Source organism: Pan paniscus, chromosome 16 (assembly GCF_029289425.2).
Source record: "Pan paniscus chromosome 16, NHGRI_mPanPan1-v2.0_pri, whole genome shotgun sequence".
NCBI lineage: Eukaryota > Metazoa > Chordata > Mammalia > Primates > Hominidae > Pan > Pan paniscus.
In genome coordinates, this window is record NC_073265.2 from 55383146 (window position 1) to 55403691 (window position 20546).

The window sequence follows — 20546 nt, forward strand, 5'->3', positions numbered from 1 at the left end:
CAACCCTGAGATGACCCAGATGTTGGAATTAGCAGGCAAGGATTTTAAAGCAGCAAGCATAGCTCTGCTCAATGTCTCACAGCCAGTTAGTAGCAAAACCTCAAAGAAAACCAGGACTTCCGCTTCTCAGCACAGAATGAGTTTTCTCATCTACGTTGCCGCCCAGCATGATTCCTGAATTATCCTCAAAGAGGAACTGGGCTCATAGGAGAAAGCAAAGGAGAAATCTGGAATCAACAGATATTCAGCAACTAGGAAAAGGGCCCACCCTGGGGTCTCTCCCTTACTACCTTATTTACCCTTCAACAGCTAGTCTCTCACCCTTCAAATAGTGTCGCTTCACATGTGGCTAATATCTCACACTTTCCTCCATTTTCCCCTGTATTTTTCAAAGTAATTTTCACATTCCTGACCTCCGTGGACACTGCAGGGTAGGTGGAACAAGGATTATTAAGGTTTTTTTGTTTTGTTTTGTTTTGTTTTGTTTTTTTGAGAGAGAGTCTTGCTCTGTCGCCCAGGCTGGAGTGCAGTGGCATGATCTCGGCTCACTGCAAGCTCCACCTGAATGGCGGAGTTCATGCCATTCTCTTGCCTCAGCCTCCCTAGTAGCTGGGACTACAGGCGCCCGCCACCACGCCCGGCTAATTTTTTGTATTTTTAGTAGAGACGGGGTTTCACCGTGTTAGCCAGGATGATCTCATTCTCCTGACCTTGTGATACGCCCACCTCGGCCTCCCAAAGTGCTGGGATTACCGGCGTGAGCCACCGCACCTGGCCAGATTATTAAGTTTGATGAGTACACTGGGAATCCCAAAATAAAGTGTCTTTCCCAGGGTCATCCCTTAAAGCATGTTGTTTCTTCCTTCCTCTTGCCTTTCCCTGAGTGACATGATAACATATAACCTGCAGGAGGGCTGCAGACAAGGGTACAAGACTGCCATGTGCAGTTGTTCATGTTGAGCACTGCTAAGGAAAGCCTGGCCAAGGTGCCGAGAGGTTGCTGAATTCTAGCCTGCACTCTGTTCTTCAAGCCAGATGCCCTGATATGGGGCTACATCTGCTCAGGGCAGGGGGCTGTCTTAGGTTGGGTTTTCCCCCAAAGGCAGACCCTAAGAAAAGGATTCAAGAACAAGTAGTTTATTTTGGAGGCAATCCTAGGAAGTACCGGTAGGAGGATGGAAAAGTGAGACAGGGAAGTAAAGGCAGCCAATCTATGGTATATTATTGAGCAGGTTACTTCTACGGGCAACTGGGATTCCATCACTGGAGACTTCTAGGATACATGTAGAACATGGCTAAGAGATGTTCCTGCCATCCCAAGTGTGAGGAAGTTGGGGTAGTTATCCACCATCTCCCCATCCCTGGTTGAGGGATGCCCTCAAGAGCATTAACTCTCCAGCACTGCTGGCCTGTCCTACCCGCAAGCTCTTTTGGCCAGAAAGAAGCCATCAGCAGAGCATCTTGGGTGTTCAGAGTGGAGGAGCGTGACAACGTCTGCTCCAGCGGCCTTTTTCTAACTTGCACAGAGGCAAGCCCTGAGAGCCCAGTGCCTTTTCCCTGCCCCATCATCTGAGAGAGGTACTCACCGGTGCCTGGTGCACTTGAACCAGTTGAGGATGTCTGTGCATCGTGTGTAATAGATCTGATCGAAGGGGTGTGCATACGATTCCTGGACAGTCACAGCATAGCTGAGAACCAGATGGGAGATGGGAGCCATGATTAGCACTTGGGAAGCTGAGCTGATATTCCGCAGGGCATCTGAGCCCACAGCCCTGAGGAGCCAAGCTCCACAGCCAAGTGTCCGGAGGCTCTGACCTCCCCCCTCCCAACTATCCTCCCCCTGCCCTGAATGCCCTCATATTCCAGCCTCCCCGACCCCAGGTTGGCCCCAGGACATATTTACTGACCTTTGGCCCAGATCATTTTCTAAAATTCGAGTTCATTTGTTCATTTAACAGAGAATGAATAAAGAAGCGGGGGGTAGTTTTATTCTGTGTGGCTCTGGAAGGCAGAGCCAACAAGTTTTAAAATATGTGATTGTTCATATCTTTATGGTTTTCAAAAAACATGCTTGGAAGCTGGTCTTTGCAGCAACTCTATGAAGTAAGTGGCCCCATTTTATAGAGGAAGAAACTACGGTTCAGAGAAAAGTGACTTGCCCAGCTCACACTGCAGTATCAATAGGTGCTAACACTTACTGAGCACCCTGTGTCAAGTGTTTTAATACGTTTCATTCCTCACAATCTTAGGCAGGTGGAATTGTTCTCACTTTACAGACCAGGAAACTGAGCATCAGGGGGCATAAGTGGCTTCCACAAGCTCCCCCAGTTACCTTCTACTCTATTCTGCCTCTAGTATAGCTGGGGGTACATTGAGGATATGTCCCTGATAGAAGTGGTTTTTGTCATCCTGCCTGTTAGCTGTAAACCTGGACCAGCAGGTGGAAGCCACAGGGAAGCAGATCTCAGCTTAACCAAAATAAGCCTTTCTACCTGCTGGCCCCTGGCAGGGGTTGCATGAAGTGTCATTCAAGCCAGGATGCTGAAGTGAGGACTCATGTTTCCTAAGCAGGCTGGAGAGAGGACCTCAGCTGAGATCTAAGGAATTAATTTCTATGTAGGCTGGTATTATTCAGTGTTTTTCCCAGAAGGCTCACTGACCTGGGCCAGATGGCCGGGTCCGGGCTGTAAAGCACGTCTGCCTTGCCTGAGGAAACTGCATTGGTTACCTTGCAAGGGGGCTGGGCAGGCCAGCTCCCCAAGTGGGTCCACAGTAGGCTCTCTGATGCCTGAAAGGTCAAAGGTCTGGCATCCAGAAGGAGGAGGCCAAAAGCAGTCAACAATGCTCAGAGGCCTGGGTGGTGGGAAATTCTGTTTCTCTGAAGCACTGGGGATGTAAGGAGGGCTCTCGGTGTGCCCCCACCAGCTGGCACACCTGAGATATGCCTCAGAGGCACACATCTAGGAAAAAAACAGCCCAAACCCTGTTTTATCTCCAGGCTTGGGGAAACTGAGGCAACTCGACCCTCACTCCAGCCACCCAGAGTCCTCTTCCAACTCTGGGATCGCATGAATCTTTGCTCCAGCACATCTCCTGAATACCTCACTTAGAGCAAGAGGATGAATGGGGAGCGTGCACGGGCCCTGGAATCCAAACACGGAGGCAGTAGGAGGGGCAAGTTTGAAGCCTGTTGCCTGTTAGCAGCATGCCCTTAGATGTGTTGTTTGACTCATATAAGCCTCTGTTTCCTCACCTGTAAGTCTAACCAGGCTGTGTGGTTATTGTGAGGATTAAAGGAGGGCAGTAATATTCTCTATCTCTCAGGGCAGTGGGAAAATAAAACAAGATACACTATACATGTAACATGCTTAAACAGTAAGTGTTTAATAGATGTTGACAGGCAATGATTCACTTCCCGTGCTAGGCACTGAAGGATCCTTCCTCCCTGACCAAGGTGGGGAGAGAGGGAGCAAGACCAGCACACAGAATGGATTCCCCACCTTTGTTAAGCACTTTGGGGTCCAGCCTCCCTTTTCAGCCCTAACATAGACCTTGGATGCCCAGAGAGAAGCCCAGCAGAGGGCTGGAGGGGGCAGTCACAGGGCAGGGACCAGGCTCTGCAGGATGCCCTGGGCTGAACGAGTCTGGCAACCAGGCCTCGTACCAACTCCAAGTTCTCTGACCCGAAGTGTGTACCCCTGGTTTCATGGCTGGGTGGCTTAACACTGCTCATTTGCCAACATGCTAATGAGGGGCCAGATTAATCTTGGAGAGCCAGGCTTTACTAGCCGGGAGAGGTCTTTACACTGGGTTTTATGGTGGAGGGGCATAATTAATGAGGAGCCGCCAGAAGCACTAATCCAGCTGAGAAATTCTCCCTAAGCGGTCTCCAGGGACCGGGGTGTGTTTCTGGAACAACACAGGCTAGATCCATCCACATATAACTTAACAATGGAGCTCAGCTGGAAAGACTGAGAAGAAGAAAGCACCTGGTGTCACCAGGCATCGCCCACAAGCCTTCCCCCTTGGGGCCGGAGAAGCCCAGAGAGTCCCCAGACCTCATTCCAGCTGTTAGGTTTCACTCCTTGTCTTCCCATCCAGGCTGTAACCTTGGCTGATAGCCTAAGAAGCCTGAAATGCCAGCTCAGTTCAGCTCAGTTCAGAATATTTTCACATTCCAAATGTATTCATGTTGGGCAGGTGTACAAAATTAGTGAGTACAAATGGGGCTCAGACAGAGAGAGAAGTCAGAGGGGGCCCTCCCAGTGGGGGACGCTCCCTGGAAGAGAGGGACTCCGGATAGAGCCACTAGGGCAGGCAGAGGTGAGCAGCTGCAAAGGAGGCACTCAAGGGGCTGTGAGGCAGCAGAGACAGTAGCAGGAAGCAGCTGTGTCTTAACAGGACCAGAGGGATGAAAGGGGTCCTCTGAGGCTGGAGTCCAAAACCCACAGAATAACACGGGGCTCTTCCCGATACCTCTCTGACCCACTGGGAAATAAAGGTTTAAATTCACCAAAGCCAGAACAGGCAAGGGGCCTGAGTAACCTCAGAATCACGTAGAAAGCTTATGAAAAATGCAATATTGAATCAGCATCTCCGGGATAGGCCCCAGGAGACTTTTTCGTATGCATCTCCCGTGAGTCTGATGTGCACTAAGGTCCATGATAACCAGTTCCTGGAAAGCCACAGTTGTCAACAAGAAAAGACAGTAACTGATGCTTATGGCCCTCAAAGCACTTTTGTGAAACGGCTGCCCTTGATCCTCCAATGAGCCTGTGAGGCAAGGATAATGATTCTCCCCACTTTACAGAGGTGGAAGTAGGCTCAGAGACGTTCAGAGACTTCCCCAGAGTCACACAGCTTAGAGGTGGAAAAATCCAGATTGGAATGAACTGAGGTCTTCTCATCACGGATCTTGTTTTCTTCCCACTTCACCAAAAAGGGACACACCACAGTACTGCCTTTTGCTCCATCCTCAACTTTGTTGGGACACCACGCACAGGATCTGGTCTCCAGGGATCACACAAGTGCAGGCACTGTCCCTCTGCCTCCCAGCTGATCCTTCCTGACCCACAAGTGTCCAGGCTACCCCAGAGCCAGGTCCCGCCTGGCTGAAGTGCCTTTCCCTGCCCTAGGGCTGGGCTATCCACCCTCATGGGCATGAAGCACGGACCCCCGCTCCGAGTCCCCCGCCTTTCTTCTTCTGCCATTCACTTCTCCCATAGGGCCCTCATCTTAATTTTATTCATTTGATTTATTAACATGTAAGTGGCAAAGTCATCCTGGTCAGCATGGCCAATCAATTCCGGGGTTTAATTCGGTTTTTTCCTGATTGCGTCTCTGGTCACTGTCTTTCTGCTCACCAAAATCAATACTTTAACCTTGTGCTTCAAAGTCAGGCCCTCTGCAGGGACCCGGCCCATTCCCCCAGGACCTAGTGCCGCAGCTGGAATGCAGCCCGCTCTTCCGCTGCAGCTTTGGCCACCCTTCCCCGGCAACACCCTGCCCCCACCAGACTGGAAGTAGTAGGACCCCCTCACCCGTCCTCCTCAGGGCAGGCTGCTGGGGCCACACATCCAAGCTGCCACGTGGCTGCCAGTCCTGGGAGACCAGGAAAGGCATCACAGCATCAGAGAGCATGCCACCTGGGACCAAAGTCCGCATCCCCCTACTTACTGCACCCCATCTGGCTGTGGACAGGGACTGAGCCCCTCTGGGTCTCTACTTTCTCATCTGTGCAATGGCTGGGAAGTGCTAGTGCAGGGAGGGGTAGGACAGTGCATCGTAACTGAAGTTAATGTGAGTTGCCTCCACCCTGACCTTCCAGACAGAATCTACACATCTCTGTCCTGTCTCTCAGCATCTGGGCCATCTCCCCAGCCAGGCTGCAGACCCTTAGAGGGCAGCTCCTGGATCTCCTGACTGCCTCTGTCCCCTACTGCCATGCCCAGGGCGATCCCCCAGAGAGTGCCTGGCCATCTGAGGCCCACACCTTACCTCTCCCAGTGGCTGCACACGTTGGGGTCCTCGGGGTTCAGGGCAAGGGTGGCTTGCAGGAAGGAGAAGGCAATGAGCCCCGTCAGGGAGAGCACCATCCCGGGCCCTGCACAGGAGAACAAAGGAGGCTGCGTCTGTGATCAGACCATGTTCCTGGCAACTACTTAGTTTCCCATCGTCGTGGGTAATGAGCATTTGATATTTCACATTGCAGGCTTTGACTAACACTGTAACAGTTCACCGGTTCTGAGTAACAGGAGAGTGGGAAGCCTGAGTCAGGAAAAAGTCCAAATTCTAGGCCAGGGGTTCTGAATGTTTTTTGACTCAGGGACTGCTCTGAGAATCCAGTGAAAGGTATAGATGTTCTCTCCAGGAAAATGCCCACAAGTGCGAAATCGGCTATAATTGCAGGGTGTCCTCAGGCCCCCGGGCCCATCCTTGGACCCAGGGACCCCAGATCTGGACTGCTTTAAAGGGAATGCCCTCCCCATTCCCTTATCCCTCATCATTGACATTCTTTGCCCATCTACTTCCTTTCCCTACTCCCTCCTGCCAAGGAGAAAGAGAAAAAAGATGTCTGGTGTGGACCTGGGGGGAAATGAGCCAAGAAAACCCTGAGCTCTGGGCCCACAAGCCATGGAAGACTGGATCTTGCTTCTTCTGTCTCCTATGGGGTATCAGCTACTTCTGCCCAGAGTGATGCAGTCATCACATGCCATTCCCACTGAGGGATGCCAGGCCTAGACCACCTGGTAAGGGACCGTAAGGAATCAGTTTGCAGGCTTTGATCCAGGCCCCTGAAGTGACAGCCTATGGCAGGTATGTGCCTACGTGGGATGCCAACTCCCTTGCTTCACTAAATTGGGGTCCCCAACAAGGGGGTCCTCACAGAGGGCAGACAACCTTTCCAGTGGGAGTGGCTGAAGTGCCTCCTGAGGTTCCTTCCTGTCCTGGCACTCCAGGACTCTGTGGTCCTCCTGCCTCAGAGAACTTCCAGTCCAAGGGTTGCAACCTGGTGGGTCGCTGACCTTGAGGGGTGCAGAGGAGCTGGAAATCATACGCACCCAAACATCATCTGTAGGCTGAATGAACGCTGCGACTCAGAAAGACAGAACTATTTTTCATGTGTACATGGATGCTATCATGATTTATTTAAAAGCTTTACTGAATTCAGAGTAGCTTTTCTTCTTAATCAGCAACACTAAAAATTACAACTTCTAATAACTGGGGGTGGGGGTGTCATAGAAAATATTTTGACATTGGAAAGGGGTCACAGGCTTGAAATGGTTAGGGATCTATCCCGCTGGCCCTGGGTTCGCAGATGAGGAAGCGCTCAACCTACTTAGGAGAACAGATAAAAGCCGGCATGTATTTTGCACACACCCCCATTTGTACCCTCAGGGAAGCTAAATGGAGTGCCTTTCTTCTGAAAGGTTAAACACTCTCCTTTGCTCCACAATAATTTCCTTGTTAAACTCTTTCTCAGCAGCTCCTTCAAAGATAAACAAATTGTCACCAATTCTGTATAACCGTGGGGGTCTAAATTAATGATTAATGAGGTGTTTCTGTTTGAGATCTGGAAATCATCTGACTAAAATGCAGATTTAGCCAGATTTCAAATGAATGCATTCTGAAAATCAGAAAGAGGGGAGCGATTCTGGTGTTTGTGCTCAATGTGCAGAGTCCAGGAGTATGCAAAGCACAGCTGCTCAGAGCTCCCCACCCAATCCCCCCAGCCCACTCCTCCATCCCCAGAGACCCAATGAGCACCTCAGAAGGCTCCACACAAACTGGAGTCTGTGCAATGCCAGGGCTGCAGAGGAGCTCAGCGATCATTTCAATCCATTCTCCTCTGGGAGATTCAACCTAGAGCGGAGAAAGAGCCTGGCCGGGACATGGCATTGAGCTATGCGGAGATTCAAAAGTGGAACAAGCATCTTCTTCCAAGTGGGGTTTGGGCTAATCAGGCATCAAATAAAGAAATAAACAATGGGACACAGAGTTCCAGAAGGCATGGAGTCTGAATGCCAGCTGTAGGGGATGTCTTGCCTTGTCTTGATTCTCTCTGTGGCCCTGACTCATTACTTGGGCCACTCCTATAATCTCCAGCATTCTCCCGAGAGAACCTCCTGACAGCATCTTCAAACTTATTACACCAAGAGTATCAAAAGATGAGGCCACCTGGACAGGAGAAGATTGTTCCTCTGGTCCCTTTTGACCCATGTGATGGGAGAGAGAGGTAACTTGGATCATTGCTGTAATTTGTGAGATTTTAAAATCCTCATGAAAAGAAAGAGAGAGAGGGAAAGGAAAGGAAAGAAAGAAGAAAAGGAAAAAAAGAAAAGAAAGAAAGAGAAAGGAAGGAAGGAAGGAAAAGGAAAGGAAAGGAAGGGAGAGGGGAAGAAGGAAAGAAAAAGAAAGAAAGAGGGAGGGAGGGAGGAAGGAAGGAAGGAAGGAAGGAAATTCTCCTTGTCTCCGATACTTCACTCAGGCGCAGTGAAGAAAGAAGCCATCACCACATGGGGGCAACTCATCCCCATTAACTTTAATGGGACTTTCCCAGGATCTCTCTGAGGACAGATCCCAAAGACATATGCTTATGAGATGACTGAGGGAAAATCAATCGTGCTGCAGTGATTATTAGGCCGACTCCATTTGGAGTGACAGAGGTTAACATATTGGGCACCATCTGATTTAGGGCATTAATAATTAAATAAGAAAATGCCCCTGGTTTCACTTCAGGGGAAGAGTCCATGTAAATAGATCTGCTGGTTCTCTTCCCTCTGGTTCAGCTCTCTACATATTAGGGAGCAGAGGAAGTTGCAGAGGTGGAAAATTTTCTTTCCTTATCGGGCACCATGGCTGCTTTACAAACCCTGATGGACTGGGCAGGGCGGATAAAGGGAAGAGAAAGTGCCCAGGAGGCGTACCTCTCACACCTGCAGACAGGGTGTTGTCAGCCCATATGGCCACCCACGGGCCATGGCCCAAACTGAGCACTCTTGGTGCACCACCTGCCCGGGCCTGGGCCGTGCTGTGGAGGACACAAAGAAATAAGGTGCCATCAGCTGCAGTGCACTTGAGGACGCTCAAAGCAGCAAGTGATTAAGTCCCACTGGCGGAGCTATGAAAGCCTTTGTGGAGTGGGTGGGACTTGGACTGGATGGCGTATGCAAAGGTGGAGGCTAGAGAAAGGGCATTTCTGGGTCAGGTCCAGCCCAAGCAGTGTGTGGAGGCAGGAATGTGCAGGAACTTTGGAGGAACCAGACAGTGGAGAGCTTGCACTGCAGTACAGTGGTGGGCAGCATGGGCACTTCTGGAGGGCATTCTCTACAGCTGGGTTCTGTGGAATGCTAGTCCCATGAGACATTGATAGAAATCTCTCAGACAAAGGTATCCAAGGGTGAATAAGCTCAGGAAATGCTGCTCGCTATGTCCTCATCCTAAATATTCAGTCTAAGCATTTTAGCATAGCTTAGACTCTGAGAAGACCCAAAATAAAGAGACCATTTGACTTTTTGTTTCACCCAATATTTCCCATGGAACTCTTCCCAGTGACACAGCTCTAAGAGCAGTGTTCCTGATGATAGCGGCTTAGGAAACTGCTCCCCTCCCTCAACACCAAGTCTGAAGAAAGGCCTGGTGCATGTCAAGCTGTGTCCTGAGAGTCTGCATGCACTTGTCTATTCTAACACTCAAGGGCCTCTTATGCCTGGCACCTGGTGTTAAAGGAAAATGCCGCCAGGTTGCTTAAGGGACACTGGCATCATAGCAAAGGATCCCTCCTCCTGTCCAGGGCTTCTGCTCCGGCTTGGATTGGCTTTGCTGGCTGAGCAGATCTTAGAGATGGCAGCATCCTCTGGAGGCCCCTGCCTCTGCCTAGGACCCTGCCATCACTAGCACCAGCACCTGTGGAGGCCAGTCTCTCTCTCTCTGGTGGCAGCACACACCTGGCCAGACATTAGTTGCTCACATTATCCAAGATGCATAAATTGGGGCAGAAGGCAGACACACAGATGGCCTCTGCCCTGGGATCAGCTGTTACAGCCTTAAGGTCCATCTGAGCAAAAATCCTACCCCACCTGCTTCACTTCCACCACTGGCTTCATCCTCCTGACTGTGCCTAAATCTTGGACGCTGGAGCCTGGAGCCTGGCCCACGTGCCTGCAGCCTGCTCTCTGTCAATCCCAGTCCATCTTCCCGTGATCCTTTGCTTCTCAACATATTTGCACTGGCGGCAGGAGTGGCAGCAGTCAGACACTATTTTGTGGGCCCAGGGAAGTTTCCACTTCCACAACAATGGGGATCTATTATAGTGGCTGTTTAGAATGCTGTGCTGAGGAAGAGGGGCTGAGTGGGAAAGCATGCCAGGATTGATTAGTAATGTCTGTCTTGAACTCTGGGGAGGGACAACACAGGTGCCATGTACCGTGCCTATATTGCTGAACAGGTGTTACCACTTTGGAAATTTCTCCCCTCCTATATTTACCACTTAGATATGGCCTTGGCTCTTCCTTCTGGACCCTAGGACCTAAGGATTATTTCCTTCCCCTTGTACCATGCCACTAGAACATATACTTCATGAGGGCAGGGGTTTCCATCTCTTGTGTTCACAGCTATGTCCCCAGCCCCAAGAGCATTGCCTGCACATACAGCAGCTCAAGACATCTTTGTCAACTGATTACTGACTCTGCAGCCAACCTCCACCCCAACCTCTCAACCATCCCAAGCCTCAGGATCAGCCACATTGCTTGTGTCTGGCCCGAGAGAGGACACCAAAGACCCATCCCAACAGCAGGTCACACTGCACAAGGCATTCCATGTTGTGTTAACATTGCATTTGCAGAGACACCAATCTGGTGGCATCAGATACTGTACAGTGGGCACCCAGGACATCCTGAGAGCAATTCAAAGACTCCTGCCTGGACCACCCCATCAGCACCAGCGCATGTCTGCTCCCCACACCAGTACAAGGCAGGCATTGAAGCACAGGCAGTAGCTCAAGCTGCAGTTGGGGACTGGGTGTTCCAGACGCCTCATGAAAAGGCGCTTTCAGGTCTGGGAAGCAGCAGAAGCAAACCCCAAACTGGAGCTGATAAAGCAAACGCCTCACATTTCTCCCGGCATGTGGGTGGAGAGAGAGCTTTCTATCTTCTAATTATAGAAGATACACACACACTTCTCTACTTTTTTCTGAATAAAACAAAAAGCCAAGTTTGCACACAATGGGGCAAATGCCAAGGTTATCGCCCCGTCTAGTGGCCTTCCCCTTCCTCTGCCCTGGCTCTCTCAGCTGGCTCCCAGTCCCCAGCCCTCTCTATTTACTGGCCTTGCTAGGGCCTGATTAGTGCGAGATGAAAAGAGGAGTTGGATCAGCCCTCATAATTAAGAAGCTTCGTCCTTTGCCTTGATGAAGCCTCCTGCCCTGCAGCAATCCCACCAGGGGTTGGGTTTATGTTGAATGCTTTCTAATCTTCCTGTACTTAAAAAAAAAAAAAAAAGTTTTAAAAATAAATCCACAGCTCTTAATCTCCTAAAGAGTGATTCCCTGACTGCAGGAGCACAGCAAAAATTCTCAGCGCCAATGTGGAGTTTCTGCCAGGTGCCTGCCCCCTGGGATAAATCAGCGGGGATTGGAGTCACCTCCTGAGACAAGTTAAATGTCCCCCTCCAAGTCCCTGCTCCACCACCCTGATAAATTCTGCTTTCTCCTTGCCTGGGAAGCCTCGGGCTGCAAATCCTGAAAATGGTACCATGAGGGTTGCAGCCACCATTAATCAGGGTCAAGAGACTGTCCTGTCCCCTGCACTCTCAAGCCCAGCAGAGAGCAAGTGGCCCTGACATCAGTCAGGCCCAGAGAGAAATCACAGCCTACCCTGGATCACAGCAGTAGAAACCGCCAAACTAATAAAGCACCAGCCTCCCTCCCACAACAGGCACAGCCTCTGAATTCTGGGCCCTCAAACCGCCTCCTGCCCGCCCCAACTCCCAAGCAGGCAGCATCTGCACCCCCAGCCTCCAGCCCCTCGAAGATGAAAGGAGAAAACTTATCTATGTTCTTAGGCCATTCCATTTCTCACAAAGCAATTATCTCCATCTTTCCATTTCTTTGCAAATCAGGACACATTCAGCTGGCCTGACCAACCCGGACGCCTGCCTGGCCCCTCCCCACCCGCAATCTGCCCACTCCTGGCCTTCTCAGCCACCCTCTCCCACCTCCTCCCAGGGCTATGGAGTTCTCATAACTGTAGGTGTCCCTCATGCCCTGCATTAAATCATGGTGACATCCACAAAACCTCTGAAGACAAGTCAGCCTCCCAGGGCCCTTCAGCTCCATGGGGATTTGTCCCCATTCCTGCCCCCTTAAAGAAAACATTCCTTAAACAACAAGGTGCAGCTACAGGGGCCCAGGGGGGAGGAGGGCGCTGAGGGAGGGAGCCCTCGAGAATCCCTGGAAGGCCAAGCCTCTCACGGGAGCTGAGCTGTGAGGATGATGGGCTGGACAGCAAGCCACATGGTGTCAGAACTGGCACCGAGACAAACCTGGGAGCAGAAAGAGTCCAACACCTCATCCTCTAGGAGGGGAAACTGTTCCCTGAAAGGGAGGTGACTTGCTCAAAGACACACGAAAACTTGGTTGCAGTCTTCATGTGAAGGGAATGGTGGAGTCCACCTGACTTGGGTTCGAATCCTACCCTTGCCTTCCTGGCTGTATAACCCAGTAGAGTCATTTACCTGCTCCAGGGCTCAGTGTTTCATGTCTTGCACATTAGGGAAGACCAACTTCAAGGGCTGTTAAGATAGTAAATGAGAATGCAGGTAACGTGGTTGGCCCAAGGTCTGGCACATAGATGGTACCCAATGAAATATTAGTTTCCTTCCCATCCACATCATTCACCTCAAAGACTCTTCTAACTCTGTACTTTTAGAATTTCTAAGGAACTGGAAGAAAAAAACAGACAATGACAGAAAAATACTCTGCTGGAGAATCTAGGCATGGCTGTATGTTTTGGGAGACCCCTGGATCAGTCTTAACTGTACAATTATCAAGGCAGATCTCATCTTTCATCCATCCCCTCAGCAAACATTATTGAATGCTCATCAGTCACTGTGACACAGAGAAGACTCAGGCGGGGCCCTGCCCCAAGCCCCTGAACACTTGCTTGAGGGGAGGTGGGAATGGCTAGGAGAGGGTAGTAGACCCAGGATGTGGCTTAATTCAAAGCACCGAGGCCCCTCCCTGCAGGAAGAGGCCTCTCCCTGCAGGAAGCCTCGGGCCAGTGTGATGGGAAATCAGAGGCCTTTGCAGGGATTGATGCTAATGTCCCAGCAGATCCCCTGTGTGTTGAGTCTGGCCCATCTCCATTCTAGATGCCTCTGGATCCACTCTTGATCAGGGCTGCCTCTGAAGGGAGAGAACCTTTCACAAGCTCATCCAGTCTCCCAACTCCATCCTGTCGGGGCTCAGAGAGCCATACTTCCCCTGCCCTTGGGTCTTTCCTATTGAATTCAAAGTCAGTACCAGTTCCCCTCTGCCTCCTAAGTCACTACCTTGCTGTGTGACCCAGGAAAGTTTGCTTAACCTCTCTGAGTTTCACTCTGCTGGTGCACAGGGCTGGAGTCAGACTACATCATCTCTTGGGCCCTTCCAACTCTGTAAGCTTACCTATGAAGTATCGCCCTTCCCTGCCCTTCCCCTCCTCATCTTCTCCTCCCTCTTCACCCCTGCACTTCAGGTTTGCGCCATCTCCCAGCTGCAGGGAGATAATGCAGAGGAGGCAGCAGAATTGGATTCTAGTCTTTGATCCTGGAAAACTCATTTAACTGCCCTGAGCCTCCTTTTCCTCTTTTACAAATAGGAAGGGTGAGAGAACAACAGTTTCTTGTGAGGATTAAACAGGTAATGCAGGTGGTGCCCTGAAAACTGCAGCCCAGTGGTGAAACGCGGAGATCAGTATTGTTGTCATGGTTGGGATCCTTAGTTGCTTCCCGCCTCTCTGTCCAATCTTCGGCACCCTTTGAAGATGGGTCTCTTTCGTGTGCTCCATTCCAGCCAAGAGCCCACACTAGGACAGGATCTCTCCCGCCACACCTCAGGGACCACGTCTCCCCAGTCAATAGACCCCCTGAGTCTGGAGATAAACAGAAGAGCCTGGCTGTCAGCCCACAGACATGGGCATCAGACAAGGGTAGCCTCTCCAGGTTTCCTTAGAGAACCTTCCCGACCGACCTAGGCCAGGGGATTCTGAAGCCAGAAACCAATTGTCTCAAAGTTTGAAGTGCCCTACACATGTTCTAAAAAAGGTTGTCAATATAGATAAACATGTTTTAACATATATCTTTAACCCAGCATTCCATTTCTGCAATTTCATGTTTAAAAACTGGCCGGGGCCAAAGACAGGTTCAAGAACGTTTGTTGCATTCTCTCTTGATAAAGAGATATTTGAGCCAGGCACAGTGGCTCAGGCCTGTAATCTCAGCACTTTGGGAGGCCAAGGCAGGCAGATCACTTGAGGTTAGGAGTTCGAGACCAGCCTGTGCAACATAATGAGATCCCGTCTCTACAAACAATACGGGGAAAAAAAATAGCCAGGCATGGTGGTCTATGCATGTAGTCCTAGCTACTAGGGAGGTTGAGGTGGGAGGATCACTTGAGCCCAGGAGGTTGAGGCTGCAGTGAGACGTGAGCATCCTCTCCAGCCTGGGTGACAGCCAGACTCTGTCTCCAAAAAAAAAGAGAGAAAGAGAGATGCTTGCCACAGCACTGAAGCAACCTAAATGCCCATGAATGGGGCCTTTGCTAAATAAATTCCACCATGTCTATATAACAAACTATTATGCAATCATTAAAAATATTGATGTGGAAAAGTATGGAAGCCCATACACCAGAGCATTAATAATATTGGTCATCTTTTGGGGAAGGGATGGAAGATTTGTGCTTTCTAAGTCAAACATTTTTGTTACATTAGTATTTCTTACAAAGAGCATTATCATCACTATAGTCAGAAAAGCAAAGATATTTTAAGATTATTATGTGTAAATTCACCGACATGGGAAGATGACCCTAAAGTCTTATTATGTGAAAAACGCAGGTTACAAAGCAGCATGAACATTATGATCACATTTATATAAACTGTGTGTGCACGGGCATGCGGTGTGTGTGTGCCAACAGTGAGGGAGGAAGGACAGGAAGATGCTCGGAGTATGTCAAAAACATTAACAAAGATGTCTGGATGATGATATTTTGGGTGACTTTCTTTCTTTTTTTTTTTTTTTTGAGACAGCATCTCTGTCATCCAGGCTGGAGTGCGGTGGCACGGTCACAGCTCACTGCAGCTTTGACCTCCCTGGGCTTAAGAGAGCCTCCCACCTCTGCCTTCCTAGTAGCTGGGACCACAGGCTCACACTACGACACCTGGCTTTTTTTTTTCTCTTAGAGACGAGGTCTCACTGTTGCCCAGACTGGTCTGGAACTCCTGGACTCAAGTGATCCTCCAGCCTCAGCCTCCCAAAGTGCTGGGATTACAGGCATGAGCCACTCTGCCTAACCAACTTACTTTCTTCTCTATATATTTTCAGTATGAGCAGGTCTCAATTTTCAGATTTCAAAAACCAGCCAGGCACGGTGATGCATGCCTGCAGTCCCAGCTACTCAAGAGGCTGAGGCAAGAGGATGTTTTAAGCCTCGGAGTTTGAGGCTACAGTGAGCTATGATTGTGTCACTGGGTGAGATCCAACCTGCGTGAGATGGCAAGATCCCATCTTTAAAAAATTTTTTAACCACAATAAAGCCACCTTCATTTTGAAAACAAAAAAGGGAGGGCCCTACAGGCAACTCCTCCACAGCTTACCCTCCTCCAGGCCCAGATTCTCCCCCTCTGCTCCTTGGGGCACATTTTCCCAAAGAGCAGGGGTTCACAGAGGACTTGAGCCCTAAACCTGCTACCCCTAGGGACACAGGCCACTTAGGGGAGCCTCCCAGCCAGCCCTTGAAGCCATCTGGCTGCGGCGAGACTGCTATCACAATGGTGTGGCATGTGTCCACGCTGTGATGGTATACTCATGCTATGATGAAAAACATTATGCCGTTTCAAAGACCCAAAATGATCTCACGACACAGAAAAATAGATGGATAAAGCACGATTTTGTCAGCTGTATTCAGAATAATAAATGAGTCAGGTATTCAGATTTTTAAAGCAATTTATTGAGGCTCTTTGTCCATGACACTGATAACTTCTGGCTTGCAGCCCGGTCGGGTCACGGCCGGCACTTCACCTCCCTCCTCTGCTCTCACACTGGCTCTGCTCCTCCCTGGAACAGCAAGCACAGGGAGCCCTGGAATCTCAGGAGGTTTCTGAGTCCTAATCCCAGCTCTGCCTCTTACCAACTGCATGGCCTGAGGATGGTCATTTAACCTCCCGGGCTCCCAGCTTCCTCTTCTGCAAAATGGGGTTAGTAATAAACCTGACTCCCAAGGTTGAGATGCCAAAGAGACACAGGTTATGAGAAGGGCCTGTGAACAGCATAGCCCCAGGGAAAATATCAGCATGGCTGGGTTTGGCATTGTCCTCTCTGATGGGGCGTATGGGATGCAGTACAGATACTACTGGGGGTGCACAGGGGGAATGAGTATATTAGGGTCCTGGGCCTGATAAGGACTGCCTCCCGGGGGTAGGGCAAGTCTGCCAGAAGGGAAGAAAGGAACTGAAGGTGAATTTCAGTAAGTTTGCAATTTGGCCCAGCCCAGGCCCTGCTGACTTGCAGTCTAAGCTAGTGATGATTCCAAGTCTGGACCAGAGGCCAATTTGGCTGCATTTCTGGCCTAGGCTGTGTCTGACAACCATCTCACAGCCACATGCATTTGCAATCAAACAATTCCTCTGAACTCTAATTTCCTGGAGGAGCAAGAAGCTCACCCACCTTCCAGAACTTGAGCACCCTATATGCCCTCCCAAAGGAAAGACCCACTAAAAAACAGTACTGTGGCCCATCAAAATCTGTCCCTCATCTCCCCAGGTTTAATTTGGAAAATGGTACATAAGTCCCAGAGTCACTGTGTGCCTGGCCTGATTAGTCGTTGTTTATTTCAGTGTTTTCCAGGAAATTGTTCATTAAGGATAAAAGCACCTGCTTACTGTAAGAGAGCATTACACAAAGACTCTGTCATGGGAGCCTGGGAAGAGCATTAATTAATGAAGTGAAACTGAACAAACATGCTATAAATTAAAGGTCTGAAAAGAAATGCCCTGGCATTTAGTGGATTATGAAAGAAGGATGAAATGAAACATCATATTTTTAGACCACAGTGGGGTAAAAAAAAAAAAAAAAATGGGAGGGAGAAAATTACAAAAGGTGGCCGAGGTAACGATCTATTTCTGGAGCAACTGAAGCCTGTGCTTCCATTAAGAGAATTATCAATCAATTCTGTTTTGTCTGGGGGCATATACGCAGTGTGTGTGCTAAATTAAAAAGCTTAACATGTCAGCGTAGTTTCTTCTGAGGGTTCCGTGGAAGAATGCCGACCAAGGCATTTAGGCTTCAGAGAGGCAAGGCAGGTTATGAGGAGGAAGTCAGGGGGACTTGAGCCATGTCACTAAGTCAGGCCCAGCAGGGCACAGGCCACCCTGAGCACCAGTGTCAAGAGAAAATGTAGCCAAACCCCAATTAACTGGAGCCTTCAGTTAATTGAAAGGTGGCCAAAACAGCCGATCACACTCCCCGGTGCCAGTCAGGCTCAGTCCTCACCGGCGCATTTCAACCAAAGCCAGTGCGGTTTTTTCTTCCCCTCTCCTGAAAAGCAGCTTTTAGGGCTAGCTTCTGATAACTTATTCAGCTTAATTTCCCTCCCTTCATACCCACTCCTGAACAAGGACAGGCCTTTAGGAACAATGATCCTGAAGTCACACAAAATCCTGATAAATCCAGAGAAATTTGATCCTATTCATCATACTCCACTTCCCTGGGCAGGAAAGGAAAAGGGCACAATTGCAAAAGCGTTTTGGTAACAGGTGTTGAAACTACAGAAAGGTTTTTTCTGCATACCTTCCAACTCAGTAGGAAATTCAGAAATGTGAACCACCCATTCCTTATTCCTGGAGGCAAAATGGAGGCAGGGGCAGGTTTCCCGCCTGACTCCAGCTTCTCTCAGTTGCTTTCTGTTCCCTCCCCAGGCAGGCCTGGGCCCATGAGGTACTAACCCTCAATACACCGAATCACCCTATGTAGAAGGCAGGACGCTTGCACCAAGTCCAAACCATGCTTCCCCAATGTTCTAATTCTGTGGTGTGCCCACAAATTTCTAAATTTGCTGTAATACATACAGGGACTCAATAGGGTAGGAAGAACGGGAGGCAAGCCAGAAGCTTGCTAAGCCATGGGAGGTCTCTGACACAGGTATGTTTGGCTGTGCAAAGAGGGAAAGAGGAGAAAGAAAAAGGAATAGGGGTGGGGAGTGAGGCCGGTGGGAGGCCAGCCTGGCAGGCTTGGGAGAGCAGGCATCTGTGGGCCTGGGTGTGCACAGCTGGCAGGAAGCGGGCCTGGAAGTCTGAGCTCAGCCGGGTATTGGGTACGAATGCCATATTCGGGGACTTGCGAGCCCTTACTAAGAATACTCTGTGAATATTCCCTGTTGGATTAGAACCTAGACGTAGACTCGGTTGAACACTGAGTGTGCTGTTCACTCATCAGCCACTGTGCACCTTACTGAGCACCAGGGCAAAGGAAAAATGGATGGTTCCCAAGACCTTGTACTGTGCCAGGTGCCAGCCTTGGTACATGGCCAGTTTCAGTCCTTCCAGTGACTCCATCAAGTAGGCATTATGATCTCCTCTTGCGGGTGGTGAAATGCAGGCTCACGTGGATGACCTAGACACAAATTCAGGACTACCGGCTTGTCCAATGCCAAGCTTCTGGGATGTCTCTGTCCTACAGACTCAGGGGTGTGTGTGTGTGTGTGTGTGTGTGTGTGTGAGAGAGAGAGAGAGAGAGACAGGGATAGGCTCATCTCTTTGGATCAGAGCTTCCTCCATGCTCACGAGATTGGAGCAGCGGAGGGGAGGATGTTAATGCTATTGTGAGAAAAGAGAAGATGACTGGCTTGGAACTCAGAAGACAAGCTTGGGCTGGCTGTGTGACCTTGGGTAGGAGGCTGCCTGCTTGGTGCTTCATTGTCCTCTGTTAGCTGAGAGGAAGCCTCTGTCAGCCAGGGTTTCTCCCACCTGAACCACAGCACCCAGAAGAGGATTAATGGACAATTTTCTCAGTTCTCCCAAGGATGGTACATCCTAGATGCACAAGAGAAAAGTCAATCTGCTACATGCAGTGGTCACATTAGGGCATGAGGGCAGGATTCTCTCCTGAACCTGGCTGAGAAGGAACTAGGTGGCCCCGAAGGTCCCTTTGGCTCTGACCTCAGGAGATGGGCTGCAGATGAGGATGCCAGACCTCCTGAACCATGTTAGGTCACAATATCCCGTGTGTATTTCCCTCCTGTCATCCCTTGGCCTAACATCATCTTTAAATGAGCCGATTGTGCCTCAGCTGTGCTTTGAGGAATCTAGGGAGAGACTGGGGATAGGCCTCAAAAGAGGATAAGCCCTACTCCTCACTCCCCACCCTTAGGGCAAGCATTGTGTGTGTTGGGTCGGTGGGGGGATCAGCGGCAACAACTGGCAAGAGATCTGAATAGGAAAGGTGAGCTTGGGGATCAAGAATTAAGCACATGATCCCCCTGCGCCTCCCCTACCTTAGAGGATGTGGAGTTTATTACACAACAGGCCAGTTCCCCAGCAAGGCAAAACAGTGGTTTGTACCCCAGGTATAAGCAATGCCCCATCCTATTCTGGGCTCCATCCAGAAAATACTCTAACAGCTTAAAAAGTGAGAGCACTCCTAGACCTCCTTAATTTTAGGCTTTGCTCATGGAGCCCCCGCGATGGGAACTGGGAAGGGACAGCAAGTTGTGGAATTCTGCTACCACTTCTGCACGGCTCTCAAGAAACAGCAGTAGCCGTGGCAACATCTTTGCATCAAAAAGGACATATCTAGACAGAACAGGCGCCCGCCAGACTCTGGACCATTCCACAAAGTGGAGATGAGGATAAAATCACCCCGAGGGAGGAAGGCAGAGGAGACATTTATTTCAAGCCAATTTCACCCACTGTGGAGCAATCACTAAAGCCGAATGGTAGAGCTGTGCATATATATGTCTCAGTGAGTAAGTGTGGGAAGAGTGAGTGAGCCGGCACGACCGCCAGCCTGGCGCAGCTGCCACAGGGAGGCCCTGTGAGGGGACAGCATCTGCTGATGAGACTGTCTGAGTCTGAGGACGGCCTGAGCTGAGCCCCCAGCCAAGGGCCAGGAGAAACAGGCCAGGGACAAAAAAGCACAGAAGTGGGTCTCTTGCCCCAGGTGTGCCAATAATCAGCTGTGTGACCCCAAATGAGTCACTGCACCTCTCTGGGCTGTTCTTTGATGAGGAGGAGCTAGAATCACTTCTCAAGCAGGTGGTCTCGCTTGAGAAGAGGACATGGGCCTGAAGGCCTGAGTTT

At 50.0% G+C, this 20546-nt stretch overlaps 1 protein-coding gene across 32 annotated transcripts in view; it reads right to left on the minus strand.

Moving 5' to 3' along the window:
* MEGF11 (multiple EGF like domains 11) overlaps positions 1-20546 on the minus strand; it is a 375762-nt gene that overhangs the window by 239111 nt on the left and 116105 nt on the right. For 23 of the 32 annotated variants that reach the window (XR_004666566.3, XR_004666558.3, XR_004666559.3 and 20 more), the window contains exon 2: positions 1587-1688. Coding sequence is in view for 23 of the 32 variants with exons in the window: in XM_034938970.3 (XP_034794861.2) it covers positions 1587-1688 (102 nt within the window). In the remaining 9 variants the exon portion in view is untranslated. Of the gene's footprint in view, positions 1-1586; positions 1689-5997; positions 6104-20546 lie in introns of those variants that run through there. The other 9 variants (XM_008953328.5, XM_008953325.5, XM_055098205.2 and 6 more) reach the window with 2 other exon arrangements.